A 17618-nucleotide genomic window follows, 5' to 3' on the forward strand; every position below is an offset into this window, starting at 1 on the left:
CAAGTGAAACTGAGCAAAAATCCTTATCTCACTCAAACAGTACTTTTTCCCTGTTACACAATTAGAAATCAGGTGCATTCTTTGCATTTCATAATGCAAAGTACAGCTTGACATTGGGAAATCCTGTTTCCTTATTTTGACTACTGATTTTTAAAACGTCCCCCCGCCCCCAACTTGGTTACAGGGTTGAACATTAATCTCTAAAAGATGACCTATAATTTAACTACTGCAGACTTGGTGCAGATCTACAGATTCAGCTACACAAAAATCCCTGAACTCATCCCTCAAGCAAGGCTGAAGATAAATGAATAAGACCGAAACATTTGTCCTGGACTTTTGAGGTTGGATCACACGCACAGGTGAAACAAAGCCCAGAACAAACAGACGTCTTCCGAAAGCCCTGTCCCTTGCAGCTCAAAGCCAGAGACTTCGAAAACTGCTCATCTATCTGCTGGTAATGGCTTCTAACAAGAAGTGAAGAGGGCCACGTATCGGATTTGAGCAATGTGGGGTTTCTAATTCAAGACATTTATAGCAGGGCAGAAAGCCTGAGTGGCATCTTTACGGAGTGGTTACAACAGTCATCTCGCTGTCAAAAAAAGAGAAAAAACACACAGAAAAAGCTAATGGGAAGCCATCCTGGGCCCTGCATGATTTAAGGGGTGCTCTTCTAGAGTGACTCTGCTTCGAATACCTTCAGGCACAACAACACTGAAGTCGTGAATGGATTTACATAGAGAACAGAGGCAGCAGAGAGAAACAGGTAGTCAAAAATAGTTCTTAAATGGGCCTCCTGGACTCCGAGGACCTGATCTCCGTCAGTACCTCTGGACCCTGTGACAACAGGCAACCCCAGCAAGCACTCCCTAATCACAGCCTTCCCAGCGGCTGCACGCACCCTGTTTTAACTCTTCCCTTTCCTACTCGCTTGGAGTGTTATTTCACCTTTGTCCATTAGCAAATGGACCTTGCTGGTACTGTCACATTAGGCCTATCTTTCTTATCGACGCAAATTACAGACCAGAAAATTCAGGACCAACTTGAAAAATCCAGAGGACACACGTGGAAGCTGCTTACATGATGCAAGAGAAGAGGAAGGAGATATTCATTCATTTACTGTATATGGAAAACAAGAAAGAGAAGTGAACTGAAAGGTGGTTTCTAAAGAGAATGCTGAGATATTCAGAATCACATCACAGCACTATCTCCAGTTTGGGAATTATGGCTTGCTTTTTCCACCTGAAAAGCTCAACACGATCCTCAAGCTGATGCTTGATGAGGACAATAACAAAATATTATATAAAATGGTTTGAGGATCTCTTCAGCATCCAGCACAATTTTAACAATGAAGGGTCTTTCTTATACGACTTATCTAACAGTACGGATTTTGATGTGTTCTTCTAGTGTTTTGCATTCATAAGAATACCTTGTTGGGCTACACTTCCATTTATCAGATTCATAAGATCTAGCTCACCTGAAATCAGGAAAGAAAAAGCAACACAGATTTTATTGGTACAGCCTGTCTCTGGGCTGTACCAATTAGTAGACAAGAAACACATTTTTAATTGCCTCACGGCTGGTGGTTGACTCCAGAGTCTAGGATGCCTCTTGGGATTAGGACCAAAAGCCAAGAAAGCCAGTAGATGCAACTGAGTTCAACCAAAAGAATGAAATGAGCGCAGAGTTTCAGAAAAAGGTGAATTCACTGAGAACTAAGTACAACTAGAAAATTGGGAGAGAGAAGCTCACTACTCTGTTCTTCTGAGTAAACAAAAAAGATGTTTTGTTTTTCCCAAAGAGCCTACTCACTTCTGCATAGTCTGCATTCTTCAGCAAGTGAAGATGAAATCTTAAGATGTTCTCGTAAAAAACAGGCAAGTGCATTAGAAATTGCTAATATTGATCATCTTCTTTAGCAGAATACTTAAATACTTTGGCTAAAAATAATACATGCTGGTAGTCTCTTTTAAATAGATGCTTTTTCAAAGATTGAAATTAGGTGAAGAAATGAAAACAAAATAAAAGATAAGCCAAATAATATTAGCTCAGCAAGCAAATGGTGTCTAAATTCAGCCCATAAAATTTTTGTTGGAAGAGAGGCTAAAATTATTTCCCACTAAAACAGGTCTCTTCTAGCCTTGTAATTTAGGAAGTCTTTCAGTTGACATGCATGCAAACATTAGAACTGACAATTACTTGCAACAGGAAAAAAAGAACAACAAAACAGAGGTTACGGGAGGAGTTACTTATTGTGCTAGTCTGACAGCCCAAATGCGATGAGATTAGACAGAAGTGCCAGGCACTATTCACATGAAGAATCTTGTTTTGAAATATAATTTAATTTCCCTCTGCTGTGCCATAATTAGAAATACTAAATTTCTTAGAAAAAAACAAAGGCACAGGTAGAAGAAAAGGTTTCGCTTCCTCTTTTTCCTGAAAAATGAAAATATGAGGAGGGCTACAATAACTCTTTGCTTGCACAAAACCAACATTTATTTAAATTTTTGAAAATGCAGAATGCATTATTCATTTCATAGGAAGTATATTTAAGTCTATTAAATAATTAAGCATGAAATTCTTTACCTTTGGATGATGATAAAACTGTTATCAGAAATGGCGCTTCAGTGCACACCAAAGTACCTAAACTGAGATACCACTGAAATACGAAGAATTTTAAAAAATGCCGGAAGGGGAAAGCAACAATATAGCTGAGCTGTACAGGAAAAAATAAAGTGCACAGAAATGGTATGTAGATTGCAGATACCAAGGCATATCATGTTTTTAAAAAAGCAATTTCGGAAAATGAATTTAATATGCTAGCACATATTCATTTTGGCGTACTTACTGCTGCACCTGTATAAAGGACCCACAATAAATGTGATCTGAAAAAAATAGAACATACAGTAATTGCTGAAAACCAAGTTTTGAAATAAAGTAACTTAAACTGAAATAGTTAGTAGAAGGAGTTTTCAAGTCTGCTAAGCAGGCTCCTAGAAAGGACACTGGTTAAAACCAGCTTGGACTCATCACTTAGCCTCATCTTCTCATCAAGAAAAGTTGAAAACCAGCCTATTGATTGGGGTAATTTATGTGCTGTTTGTAAGTTCTGCTATAATCGAGTCCCTGACAGTCCTCAGCGTGTTAATGATCGTGACATACCCCTCGCCCCCAATTTGCAGATGGGGGATGAAGGACTGAGGGTGGTGGAACTCATCCCACCTGCCTGTGGGACCCAGTCACCAAGGAAGGACACCTCACTGTCATCAGAAAGGAACAGCACAATACCATGACACAATATGTTTGACCCATTTTTTATGTCTGCTTTCAGATGAGATGAAGCGTGCACATGAAAGCCCCCCTGGACAGGCTCAGGGTACATCTAACCCAGGTAGTATGGGGAGACCCGAGTAAGCTCTGCCCGCTTGCCACGCTGTCTGGCCATGGTGCCCAGCCCAGCTCACAGGCAGGGTATTTTAGCTCAGGCTTGGTGTCATATCAATGTGGTCACACGGTTTTTGAATTGGAGATGGCCAAAAATCCTGCCAGCACAAAGCACTGGCAGAGCAAGAGGCCAAGCAGCTCTAAGAGAGCAAGGCTTGTTGGTGGCCCTTATGCCAACAAGAGCAACTCAGGACGCTACAGCTAAGCCCTGCCCGCTCGGCTACCATGTTTCGTCTGTAGAGTATGAGGCCGGTAGCAGGCACCTTACAGATACTTGTGGCATATAGACATATGGTGGAAGAGAGAGTGCGTGCACGTGGGTTTGTGCCCTTCTAACAAGGATGACTCTTGCAAGTGGCAAACTCTCCTCATAACATATAGCTTCTCTGAGCTACAGTTTTTTGACCATGGACAATGTGGTTGGCTTTTTATGCACCTGTGCTACTGGTTGCAACTTTGTCCTCTTTGCCTAACTCGTATCTAAATCCAGTATTTTCTGACCTCTCTTGTAGCCTTACCTTATTCAGCAGGTTTTGAAGTCAGGCTGCCTATACTTATCAATACCTTTTCAGCTGTATCTCCAAAAGTAATTCCAAAGAAAAGTATATATACTTAACAGTAAACAAAGTAAAAAAAAAAAAAAAATCCAACACCCTGCCCACATTTTGGGATTTTTTCCTGAATTCTGCCCATAGGTATGGCAGCTTCCCATGTACTCAGGTTTTGTATACTTGACACAGCTGGCTGACACAGCAGAATCTCTCCCTTATGAGAAACGTTCTTGTTAAAATTTGGTCATGGGCCATGATGGAACAAAATTTTTTTTTTTTTTTAAATTCTTATTCTTAAATTGTGTTTTGTGAACAGAAAATTCTAAGGAAATTTTATTTTGAAAATATGGGCATACAGCATTTCTATAATGAAATATATTGCCCGTGCTCTGAGAGGGGTTCAGGGATACTGACAACATCCATTTCAATTAGCAGCTGCCTGGGATCCCAACTCCTTGGCTCTGGATGGATCTAAGGCTGCCAAAGAGTTTAGCTTCCCAGCGAAATGGGAAGCCCTCCCTGTCTCAGCTGGCTGCTTCAGAGAAAGGACTATAGGAGCACCGAGTCCCTGGCTCTGGAGCAATCCACAAGGCTTTCAGGCACAGTCGGATTACACAGAAGTTCATCAAACCCAACCTGCTTCAGATAAAGCACATCAGGCCCAGCAACCAAAGCTGGAACAAATTAATGCCTTAAATTAAATTTTGCTCCTCACTACTTCTGCATTTTCAGGACCTCCAATGTGTTGACTCTGCCACCCTGGGAGATTTCTGAATCTTCACATCTATACGCCTTCTCTACAGCTTGCTCTCTGAGCATTTGAAAACCCATGAAGCCGATGGTATTGCACCCTCTGAGGCAACTGAGTCCCAGCCATCTGCTCTTCTCCAGGCCTGAATTTAGCCCAGAGGTTGCAATTTTTTTAGCACACCACATTCCAGTCAGTTACCATGGCAACTCACAAGTCAGCCTGTCAGACACTGATCCTAGTTACAGCTCCACTTCTGTCGGGATACAGCTAAATCACTAATGGACTAATTTCTATAATCAAAAAATATGTTTTACGGCCTTTTTTTTTTAAATCTAAGATGAATAAAGAGCTCAAGGTTTTCATTCAGAAATGCTATTTCCGTATCAATCACATTTGTATTAATCTTTTTACATATACTATATTGAGAAAGAGCCCTTAAGAGCACTTGTTTTTGTCACTGTATAGATCATCAACTGGTGCATCTATGCAGCAATGATGCCACTAGTCTTTTCCCAAGAAATACGTTCACCCCATTGCCTCAAGAGAAGATTTAAAATTGCCAGAGCAAAGGAGTGTGGTGTAAGATTTTGAGTTGCCTGGCGTTTTTATAAGGACATAATGGGGGGGGGGAGACTCAGTTCAGAAGTGTTAAAGGATCTGAACCCGGGTTTTATTACTAGGCTATTAGATGATAGGTAATTCATTTCCTCCTCCGTGCCCTAATGTCCCCATTTGTTAAAGAGGGATTCTCATGTTGGCCTCCGCCTTTACAAAACAGATCTAATACAGTTTTAAAGCAAAGCTACATGAAAGTTAGGTATGAATATCACCACCGCTTACATCATCACTTCAAGTGATATTGGGGCACCGTCAGCAGACGATAGCAACGTTTGACTCGGAGCATGATGTGTTGCGTGAGCAGTCGCGCTGGGCCCTGGCTGCACATTTGGTTGGTGGCCTCCTAACCCTCCAGGGCACAAGTCCGGGGTTGGTGGTGCTGAATTGAATAGATTCCCACCTTCACTCTTCCACTCTGCTTTCGTCAGTAATATATTATAGTATTTGTTCCTTGTTCTGCAACCTACTTTTCCCACTGAGATGCCATTTACCTTCTCAAGGAAAAGAGAAAACCCTTTTACTCTTCTAGACCTGTAATACATTTTATTTACCTGCATAGCTCTGCAAATCCAAAGTGCTTTCTTATAGCAACGTCATACGTCCATTAAACAGTGGCACAGGAGACTGTATTAATCTGACAGTCAGTTGTACTGCTGGATACCCCCTCCATACTGCATGTAGGTAGTATTAGATCATTGTCCTGCAGCTAAATATGCCTAAAGCTGATCTTTTCTATAGATGTTTTCTCTGTTATCCATCTACTCTTTTGAAATCTTTTAATGAAACCAAAACTACTGCTCAATTGAATATTTTCTCCTTCCTTGGGTCTAATTCCAATTTTCATTAATCCTCATCTTGGTCTCTTACAGCTGCCCTCTGTCTACTTTTCCGGGAATGAACCCTGGAGAGAGGAAGCAGAAACCTTTCTTCTCCTGCATCTCTCACGTGTTCTCTGTCCAAGTCTTACAGCCGTGAAAAGCTCAAAGGGCCAGCCAGGGTCCATCTACCCACTGGTTCTTGAAATCAATGGGTTATACTTTCTTAGAATCCCTACGCTGAACTCCTAGATATACAGCCAGAGAACTAAGGGGAAAAAGATGATGAAAAGGGTGAAGGAAGAGAGAAATACTTTTTCTAATAAAACAATCAAGATAATACTGTTTCTTGTTTCTGTATTTTCTACCCAGCTCTCCTCTATAAGGGTATGCAACAAACCGAATTTAGAGACTCCAGGTGGCAACCAAATCCACTCAAAGCAGTGATGTCAAAGCCATGCGTTATAAATGAAAAAGCTGAATTTCTGAGCCACCTCATGGATTTCTAGTGTAGCGTGAGAAAGTGCCTAACCGTCACCACTGGTGACACCCACAAACCCAGTGAACCATCGGTGCATGTACATGCGGTGCGTGTGTGAAAGGCTGATGGGACCTGGGAGCTGCTCCTGGCAGAGGGAAGGGGTGTTGATGGAGGCACTGGCTGTAACTCTGGAAGCCAGGGTGCGTTCGAGAGTCTCTCTCGATATACTCCTGCTATAGCTCCTGCTGTGGGGAGGGTCACATTCTTCAAGAGCGATCGCACTGGAGAGAGATGCGCAATGAACCACTCACGGGCAATGATAACAGCTACACACTGTAGGTCATTTCTTAGAGGGAAAAAAAAAATCCATTTGAGAAATATTGGAATTTTGAAGCAAGTCTTACATTCTGAGTCCTTAAACCTTTCAAGTACTTTACTGCAATCAATATCCAAGCCAAATGGTTTTTGTTATGGTGCCTAACCTACGCAGGGTTTACTTAAAAAGTCATATACATTTAAGGATTTACAGAAACCTTCCTTGCTCTTTATAATCCCAAGGTAAAATAAACATGAATTATTTTAGGGCAAAGTATTTTCTTTTCAAACAGGTGAGCAGACCTGAAACTATTTTTTTTTTTTAACATGTACAGAAGTGCTGGGTCTTGCGCTCTCAGATGTAACTCCTGACAACCATGACAACATTGATTCAGTCAGCAAGAATTGAAGTGAGAGCACCAACTTATTCGTACCTACTACTGTAGGATCATCATTCTTTGATGAGTATAAATCTGGTCTGGTGACTTCAAATATGTGATTTTCAAGTCACTATAAAAAATACCTTGCAGTAACTATTGTTCCTTCAGGTGATTTATCAATCATTACAGGTTGATCTTTTTTTTGTTTTTTAACCAAATTGTTTGAGTTATGCATGGGGACCCAATAGAAAAATTAGGACTATATAGACAAGAAATATTATGCAGAAGATAGATATGGAACATCAGATTCTCTGTACTGATGAAATTTGCTCACTGATGTATCTATCTCTGTAAACAAATGAGAACACCAGAGAAGCAAAAGGCCCATTAAAAATTAATATAGTAATTATAGAACACGCAGCAGCTGTACACAGCTAGAAACAAACACTCAAATAGGTACAAGAGTAGGTGAGTCTACAACAGCCAGTTTTGGAGGTGCAGGGCGGGGACAGAACCCTCTCAGTCAAGAGGCAGTCCACGTGCCAGCCTGGCACTGCCACCACTGGACCACATCAGTCAAGGCATACGGTCAACATACACTAAGGAAAAGATAAAGGTGAATTATGCTGGACTCAGCAGTGACATCAGGATATCACAGGGGACAGGAAAAGTTATGGAGCATGGAGAGGAGCGCAGCTGAAACGCACGCAGTAATTCACCCAACAGCCACAGACCTGGAGGTTCACTTGTGATACTTCTTGTCACCACGACAGCGTCCTGGGAAGGATCAGAGCACAGGGCTGTTGGGTGCTGTTAAGGATTTACAACTGCAGTGCTTAATCATTTGGAGTGAATTTCACCACCCATGTTTGAGATGTTGCTAGGGTAGGGAAATACCATAGGGGTCTTTCCTCTCCGTGGGTGCTCAAGGAGACAGCAATTAGGGAACTGAGAGGAGGGATCCAAGCCTACTAGAGATATAAGGAATATAAGGACTGTGAAAGATTTTGGGGGTTGCCTTTGGGTTACTCGATGGCTGGGCAAAGGCAGTGCCCAGCTAATGGAAAGACCCTAGTTTCTCATCCTTATAGCCACTTTCCTTCCCCTTCCCAGCTCACCTCGCTACCCACCAGGGGAGAAAAGCAGCTGTGGGCTGGATTGCATCGGATAAAGGGCAGGTTACGAAGGAGAAAATATTAGAAACAGGGTCTGATCATTGAGTCATACCAGAGGGGAAACAGAAGATCTGCAGTACTGTTTGAGAACCACTGCATTAGAAAGGATGGTCCCACCCATGGGATTTGTTTCCTAATTAGTAACAAGCCGATTAACACACGGTAGTTAGAGGGTATTTAATTTAAATAAGAATTTCCCAAATTAGTACCCATCAGTTGTAACTTGGAGAGTGAATATGACAAATCCCATGGATTATATAAATGCTCCCCCCACCCCGCACAAAAGGGAAGCATGCTAGTGTATTGAGTCATGATCACAAAAAAACCCTCGGCTTGTTTTAAGAGTAGTGTGAGCCTATTTTTCCAATCAAAGCATCCACTGAGACCATTAATAGCAGGGTTTGGACTTCAGTTTGCTCCATCAGCAAAAAGAAATTAATCAAGAGGGGAGCACTGATAGAAAGTTGTTAAAACAGCAGAGAGAAGGTAGAGGGTATCTTCTCATCAAAAGAACGAAGCAATTGCAAATCATAAAATGAAAACAACATTAGAAACTGAGCAAAATAAACCTCTTACTCTCAAAAATAACTCAGGCTCAACACTAGAGGACGTCACTGAGAGGACAAATTGGATGCTTACACAGATAAAGGTGGTCAGAGATGTTATAATTCATAAACATGGTTTAAAGTGGATTTAAATCCACATGTTTCAAAGACTAAATCACTATCTATTTAGGCCAGGCAGATTACCTTACGCTTGCCTTCCATGTTATTTCTTCTGCTTCAGCTGAGGCTGTTAGAGTTGGCCTCCTGTGGCAATCCGATCGTGTCCTAGGAAGAGTACGGGCTCTGACACACCACCAGGAACATCCAGGACTGCAAGATCACACAGGAGACACGAGTCAGCTGTGGGAGCAGCTAACCGGCACCTCATTTTTCAACAGTGCTGCCAGGTCCAGCCCACAAAGCAGCGAAGTATGGAGGGTTCCCAAGGACTTTTAATGGCCTTTGCATTAGGCCCTAATCTCAGACACCGAACATAGCTCAATGTTATTTTTTCATACAAAAATGTCTTTGCAGATATGACCTCAAAAATCATCCTCTGGGATGTTCTGAAAGTGCTTAAGATATAAGCAATAGTCTATCATAACATTACTTAAGAAGCCTACCATTTATCTGCTGCTTAAGTATGAAAATTTCATGATAAAGGCGATGCAGGATGTCCTTACTGAACCTTGTCCTACCTCCATCAGGGCAAGGCATAAAGAAACAGAACTTATGCAGGTAACAGTTTGAAGAGGCTCAAAATCTTTGACATTAGAACAGGAGATTGCTGCTTACAGCAACCATCTGCCCAAGCTTTCAGACACCAAGTTATTTCCCTGGAATCATGGCAACACATGAGAGAATTCACTTTTGATCTTTGCAACAGTCTTAATAAATATACTTCATACAGATGACTTCTGTGATATATGAACCTTTGCTTTACATAATTGCTCTCCTCTTTAATCTAGTTTTCTTGCTAGGAGGTAAACATTTACAGCAAGCTGCTGCAGGACAAAAAGACAGCACAGTAAGAGAGGACCAGCTTGTGCATATTTACAGTCTTTGATTCACATTGCAAGGGAAACAAGGTGCTCCCTGTCTCCAGCTTCAGTTCCCCCAAATTCTCAGTCACCATCCCATCAGGTCTGGACTATTAAAACTGTAATTAGAAACTGAAGTTTTTGGATATACATCTCTTAGTGTCCAGCTAAATAAACAGGTCATTTGATGCATAACAGCAGCGTTACGTTTTGTTGCTTGGTGATCTTTTCCTCTCATTGGCTCAGCTGAAAGGAGGAATGATGGTCTCAAGTACTGTATCACTGTGGTAGTGACCATATCAGTATAATGTACACATCCACAGATTTTCATCTTTACCCCCAAGAGGAAGGCTTTTTAGACTTCCAGGGTGCTTCTTTTTAAGATATAGAAACAATGCTTAAGAACAGCAAATTAACTTTACAAACACCAGATTTGTTTGAGTTGTACAAATGCAGCATGATGTTAGCACTAGAGGGAGCTCCTACAACATCACTGATCTCAAATCCCCCAATCCCAAATCAGATTCAAGTCATAAGATTTGCTTTAAAACAAAACAAAAAAAAAAAAACACCTAAAAGTCACAATTTTAATTTCTGTGTACATTTGAATAACATATTCCATTTTTTTTCTTTGCTCTAACAAACTCTAGAATAATTTACCAGCATCCCTCCCACTCCCACGTTATTGTCCGGTTCTAGGAACTGGGACTTAACCAATTACAAAAGATTTATGGAAAAAATGTAGAAACTCTATGAGTATCTTAGTTTTTAAAAAAACTGCTTGAGCGACTTCAATAAAGTCTGAATACTCTTCATATAAATATCTCAACTATTCAAATTTCTGCCCTTACTGAAGTTCAACCTTCCTTTGAATCATTAAATCCACATTTAAGCATCTGGAAATCAAAACGAATATTTGGCCTCTGAATAAATAACAAGCCTTGTGGCAATACACTGTTTTTTGGGGAGCTCTGGGGGGAGGAGGGGGAGACATTTATAAGATAGTTGCTTTTGATTTATATTTTATGCTCTTTGCTGGCAATTGCTATCTATGACTGAAGCAATACTGGCAGAAGCAGCTTTTTTATTTCTGGAAACAACTGAAGATATCCACAGTGATGATTTTGTAAAATCTGTCCACTATAAAGACAAGAGCTATTCTCTCCATATGCTTACTTGAGAAAGAAAAAAATTAGAATTATATATGTACGCATCTCAAAAAGATGGTTTTACTTTTTATACACAATTAACTAGTTAACCTACAGATTTTAAAAATACACTTTTCTACAAGACAGTGACAAAGCAGGGCCAGAAAAATTCTCTGCCAGAAAAGATACCGAATTTTAAAATTTTTGTGGGGCTTTTTCATCTGTAGGAAAGGAGGCAAGCAAACACAGCAAAGGGGGGATAAGGCTCTTCAATTTTATTCCTTAAAGGCCAGGATCTACTGTTCGCAATTTTTGCATTGGTTTGTTTCAAAAGGCCAAAGTTGTTAATTTCTAAAAAAGAACCCCAGGCTTATCATGTAGAAGCACTATGGTCAGTCTTTTCGGAAGCAAATACACCTCCAAAGTGCACATCACCTATAGAGGTTTATCTACAGAAGACCTAACAATTACATCACTGTTGTACTGGATTTCTTTCACAGAAATGCTCAGGACCCCTAGTCATGAAATAGGTCCACAATTGTGACAGACACCAAGGTAACAGAAACGCAGCCCAATTGCTCTTGCAGCTAACGGCTAACATAAAGCAACTAAGTATATTAGTATATATTTACTGTACAGTTCTTTAAATCTAATGAAAGGAGTACTCTGTTCTCTAATAAAAATTCTAGACTAATTTACATTACATAGGAAAAACATTGCTAAGTACAGTTCTGTGAGCAGTAAGATTTGAACAGTTCTAGACTACTGCGTTTCCCCAGCACTACAAAAAAAAGACGCACCACGAAATTACAAAATATTCTTTCCTTTCTCACTGACTTAAAAACATCTGTCCAAAATGATACATCATGAGGAAAAACTAATGTTTTTCTCTTTCCCAACAGCATGACCACTTACATACTCTTTCTCCTTTCGTCACCAGGTAAGAGAAATGCCCGTATCAGAGGCTACTTTCACTCCATACCTTAAAAAACAACTTACATTGACTTCTTTTGCTCTCCCTTGTTCGGAATCATCTTACAGGAGTTCCCAGAATGTTTCCAAGATTTCCATCCTCTGTTGCACCGGCCTCCTCTGGGTGTGAAGTTTCCCATTTTCCAAGACTTCAGTGTCCTGAGAGTGCTACTTCTCAGCAAAGAGAAGCCTCCAAAAACCTTGTCTCCCCCACCATTATCTTTTCCTTTTTAAAATTCTCTTCATTAGATCATTTTCAAAGCTTCTATACTCTGCTCTTGCTCAATAATTTTCCATCTCCTCCTGCCCAATTCTTCTTCTTAAGCATTTCCTTACTCCTTTAAAAAAAAAAATCCCTGTCCATCTCCTCACTCTTTTCCTCACCCTTCAAGCTTTTCTTCCCTGCCCAAGTGTCTTCACTTTTACTACCAGTTAGTTCCACTGGACTCCCATTTCTCCTCCTTCCCAAATCTCTCATCTCCTCAAATCTTCTTAGTTTTTCTTTCCCCCCTCTATTTCTTTGACTTATATTCCTTCTCCAAGTCCTTTTAGAGTCCCTGCCTCATGACAACCACCCTGCAAGACACAGGATATGAAGCCTCCTGCACTGGTACCCTTCTCCCTCTGAACTGCAATTCTTCTAGTCGTTCTCTACTTCCTCACAGAGCCTCTCCTTTGTCAAGGAGAACAGCAGCCATTGGGCACAGCTGCTCTTTTCCCTGCCTTGTTTTCCTGCCTTCCCCCCTCCTCTCTCTCCATTGCCATCCAAAAGTATATAGAGGAAAGGTATACCCTGCTACAATTTGGGACTGAACTGCCTTTCTTCCTAAATTATTACTGCCAGGAAGTCAAGCATAGGAATTTTCAAAACCATGCTCCCTTAGTTAATTTACACTTCATTTTCTCTGTTCTAAAGGCAAATGAAATTAAGATATATCCACTACCCTTGCAAAGAATTAATACTCATGGATCTGTTACTGAGGCAGAACTATCTCACCAGCACTACAAATTCAAACACGGAGAATGCAAAGTGGCACTATTGTAAGACTGATGGAGAGAGAGATTTGCATATATATGTGTGGGTTATGTCAATGGAACTGCAAGGACTAAGTGGCATGTGTCTCATTCACCAGTGAATTCCAGTGCTCACATTAAGATATAATTGTGTTATAACACTATAAGGAAAAATGCAAATCAGTGCTGCAACAGGGACACAGTTATAAGGTGATAAATTAACAGTTGCACAAAAAACCCACAAAACTACTTAAAACAACCAAATCTTTTAATTAGAAAGCAACAAACATGCAAACAACAGGTATAGAAATTTATTTGAACCAACGTTTTCACTATAATGAAAGTAATGAAAGTTACTTTTAAACATTGATCCAAGCTCCCACATCTGCAGATTAAGGAAAATATTGCACTTTGCATCTTCTAGCACCCCTCATACATGGCAAAACGTTTTAAAAACATTTTTGCTTTTTGTACTTGCACGCTCTCCCAAAGTCATGCATACAGTCATTCAAAAACAAAATGTTAGGTTATCCAAAAGCAATACCTTAGAATTGCACTAAAGCTCTGTAAGGAAAAATATAATTAATGTCTTATACAAATTCCGTAACGTCTAGGTGCTTGCACAGATTGCCAGTTACTCTTCATCTTCATTTTCATTCTCCTGACCAGATCCTTCTGATCTGTCACCTTCCAGTCGGTCTGTAACGCACAGAGAAGATTCAGTACAGATAATTTCTAACGTTTCGGGTAAATATTTATGAAGTAGCATCTCGCTGGGCTGTTATTACACAACGCACAGTGCCTGTGGTAATACAGTAACAGGCCCATAAGAAAAGCTGAAGATGGACAGACAGCAGAGATTGGGTATCACTGTTACAACAACAAAGAAGGACAGTGACAGCAAAGGTCCTAAAGGACTTCCAGATATAGAAGTGAATTTTATACACAGAAGGAGAAAGCTTGTAACTACTGACTGGCTGACAGCACAGAAAAGATGGATGCAAGCATAAAATTGAAAAGAGATGGCGAATCCAAGGGATTGAGAACGTTTTGGAGAGCTAGAACTAGAATAGCAGCAATTAGAAATTTGGAGACTCCAGAAAACTGTCACTATCTGTTGCCATCTGTCACTGTAAACATCAGGAAAGGTGCTTTTTAATGTAAACCTTTAGAAAAAGGCAAATACAGAGATGTGTGAGCGAGCACAACTGGCTCAAGATATGCCACTCAGACAACACGTACTGTTGGGTTAAGATAAACTTCTACCCAGCAGCAACACAGAATTTGGGCCAAAACTGCTGTAACTAAAGCGTTGCACAGTTCTTTGTTTCTCCACTCCAAAAAAAAAAACCTTAACACAAATGAAGTGACAACTAAAATGCTCATTTACAGCAGTGGTCAGGCATATCACTGGGCTGGATACAGTGGCTTCCTCCTCCTTTCCTAACTGTTTCCTCCTCACAGATCAGTAGGCAGGTAAAAGAGGAGCAGTAGCTGCTGCCAGGCAAAGCCTCCCTCCTATCTCCTCCTCGTCAACCCAATAGACACCCACTGCTCCACTCAGCCACTGCCCAATTCCAGTTTCACTAGCTTTTCATCCCCTGTGCCATACCAGCCTCCCAAAACTTCCTCACTCTGCTGCTCCCAGTGTGCTGTCCCTCCCTCTGTCCTTTGTTTTCAGTATCAACCCTCTGCTCTCAACTCCCTTCAGCACTAACATCCACAAAAACTAGTTCCTGATGACTGTTCTCCATACAACTCCTCACATCACTGATCTCAGCCCCTAGCAAAAAGCCCATTCACTGCATCAACACCCCCGTACCTGCAGCCCCAGCAACAGCTACCAGTGACCTCAATAATATCTCCTGCAGTCCCATATCTCCATACCCTTCTTTGTCCCCCAGACAACTCCAAGCCCACTGTGACAGTCAGTTTATCTTATGATTCATTCCAGCCATCCCCAATACCTTTTCCATCACAGAGCCCTCACCTCCAAGGTCATTCCTGACCGAAAAAAAAAAAAAATTCTCCAACATATAGTAAGTAATATATTACTAATAAACTATGCCAGAACGAGTAGGCTGGTAACATCTAAAAACATATCTTACTCTTTTCTTGCTCTTTGTTTTGAGGTAAAAGTAACGGTTAGCTGCAAAAATATTCCAGGTCTCTCACTAGAGCAGCAACTCCTAAGTTCTTCAGTCAAGAGGCCCCTTAACTTTTCCATTAACTCCAAGTGTAGCCACATAAAGCTGAAGATCATAATTTTCGTTATTTAATATGGTTCCACAATTCATCTACTATTTTATAGACCAAATTCGTGACCAAGTTTTTCAAACGTCTCTCACCTGCTCTGATATGATTCAGTGATGCCAACATTCGTAACATAAAAGACGCTGGAACAGTAATAGTGTTTCTGGTCTCTTCCAGCATTAATTCATTACGTGTTATAACCTGGAGGAAGGGGAGGGGGGAAAAAGCATTAATAACAGATAGAGAATTGTACTGCATCAATACTGGTTTGTAGATACAAAGTTTCTATGCACAAGGCACTTACTGAGGCAAAAATTACAGTAAACAAGCAATATTTTAATAATTATAACATATATTATTGTACATGGTAAGAAAAGTTAGACAGTAGACTGCCTACAGATATCTATTTGTCTAAGTAGTTTTCTAGTAAGATCACCATTCTGTTGTCCAAGGACATGATAGATATTAAGATGGGCAATTGAGAAAAATTTTTGGAAATGAGATCTGAAAGGAAATAAGGAAGACTGACGAGAGGAAGTGCTATTACAGATGGCAGCTGTTACAGAGATTTCTAGCACCAGCACTGGTGAACAATGTGGAAAGGAAAAGAGATGAGGTTAGCCTAAACTCCTACCTTCATGCTGCTTGAAACTTCTGGAGAAAATCCAAGGAACATAAGCAATTACTCTTGTCCCTGTTCAGGAGCACTCTTCAGCTCTATAATTCTGTCTAAACAGATCTACAGCTTGCCTCTAACTCACTTTAAATAATCAGCTCCTACTGTCTTAGTTTCAAGGAAAAAAAAAAAATGTCACTAACAATTTCAATACTGGGATTAAGTAAAAAAAAAAAAAAAAAAAAAAAAAGAAGGAACATGCTAAATCACAAGCTATACTGTAGTCACATTTTCTGCAAGTTGTTTTTATTAACTAAAAAAACCCTTAAATCTCTAAATAATTCGTATTTTGATATTATTAAAAATGTTAAGTGACCACAAAAAAAATCAGTAAAACAATTACTTTTAAAAAACATTTATGCTTAATAATACTTCTTAAACCCTAAAGTGCTCCAAGACACTTCATAGATTAAACTTGTCATACAAAATATAAAGAAGTGTTACTCCTGCTAAAATAACAGGAAAGGCTGAAAACTCATAAGTGGATGTGGTTTTGGGGAGAGCTAAAGGCTGGCTGAGTTTAAATATATATTGTACTAATAAAAAGGAAAAAAAAAAACAGGCTACTATTTTCCTCTGGCCAAGAAGTTACTCTAAAAAAGCAAAAAACCAAACCAAACCAAACCAAAACCAAATTTGCCCTGATATATTACTTACAGAAAAATAGAAAACATCTAACATTTTAATATATTGGGTTAACTAAATCACTAAAAATATGACTATTCAGCAGTTTTAACTACATGATCATCATAAGACAGTTGCTATAGACATTGTTATTGTTTTGAGGATATGAAAACAACATTGTATAACTTTACAAATGGAGCTTCTCGTTCATGTAATTGATTGAACTTCTTAGGCTTGTAATGCTTTGTTTTTTTCCTCTGAAGTTCCCAGTTTGTAATCTTAACCTTAATTCCATATTATGCTACAGAATATTTAATTGATTTTTACACTCCCTGTTCTTCTGCACATCCCTGTGCACACTTCAGTTATTTATTTAAAGATGACCACTGCCCTCCCTTTCCTTCTACATCTGACTGCTCATACTTTCTCCAACTTCTTTCACGTTCAGATTTCATAGCGCTTTTTCTAGGAAAGTAAGTCTTAATAAATACAAAGGGTCTCTGTGTGCTGCCAATGATACAAAAGTTATAAAGGACAGCTTTTTTATTTGTAGCTCTTTTGTTTAACATTAAATAAAACTCACCTATTCAATACATATAATTTTCGTGAGAGGCTTTTCTAGAACTGGACGAGGCAAGTTACTGTGAAAGAGGAGGAAAGAGTCTTACCTCATCTGCAAGTTTTCTGTTAAAAATCCTGGATTCTTCCAATGGCGACCAGATTTTTATATCATAATCAATACCCGAAGAGGCCAGAACTAGAATTAAGTAATAGCAATTATAAGTGAAATGTCTTATTTCTTCACCTGTATTTTCTGCA

General features: G+C 39.9%; 1 protein-coding gene and 1 long non-coding RNA gene across 6 annotated transcripts in view; one reads left to right on the top strand and one right to left on the bottom strand.

Annotated features, from left to right (window-relative positions):
* The first annotated feature begins 212 nt into the window (after positions 1 to 212).
* Positions 213 to 5386, top strand: LOC104149221 (uncharacterized). 2 transcript variants are annotated; one of them, XR_695301.2, is made up of 3 exons: positions 213 to 1874; positions 3329 to 3388; positions 4425 to 5386. It is a non-coding gene; the product is annotated as an uncharacterized lncRNA (long non-coding RNA). The 2 variants fall into 2 exon arrangements; XR_695302.2 differs by having other exon boundaries at positions 4428 to 5386.
* Positions 5387 to 13496: 8110 nt separating this feature from the next.
* DCAF6 (DDB1 and CUL4 associated factor 6) overlaps positions 13497 to 17618 on the bottom strand; it is a 97420-nt gene continuing 93298 nt past the window's right edge. For all 4 annotated transcript variants that reach the window (XM_068909417.1, XM_068909409.1, XM_068909434.1 and 1 more), the window contains 3 exons: positions 17468 to 17556; positions 15595 to 15700; positions 13497 to 13945 (listed from right to left, as the gene is read on the bottom strand). In XM_068909417.1, coding sequence (XP_068765518.1) covers positions 13881 to 13945; positions 15595 to 15700; positions 17468 to 17556 — 260 coding nt within the window. In that variant the 3' untranslated portion in view covers positions 13497 to 13880. The remainder of the gene's footprint in view (positions 13946 to 15594; positions 15701 to 17467; positions 17557 to 17618) is intronic.

The sequence above is a fragment of the Struthio camelus genome, chromosome 1, assembly GCF_040807025.1.
Source record: "Struthio camelus isolate bStrCam1 chromosome 1, bStrCam1.hap1, whole genome shotgun sequence".
Lineage (NCBI taxonomy): Eukaryota > Metazoa > Chordata > Aves > Struthioniformes > Struthionidae > Struthio > Struthio camelus.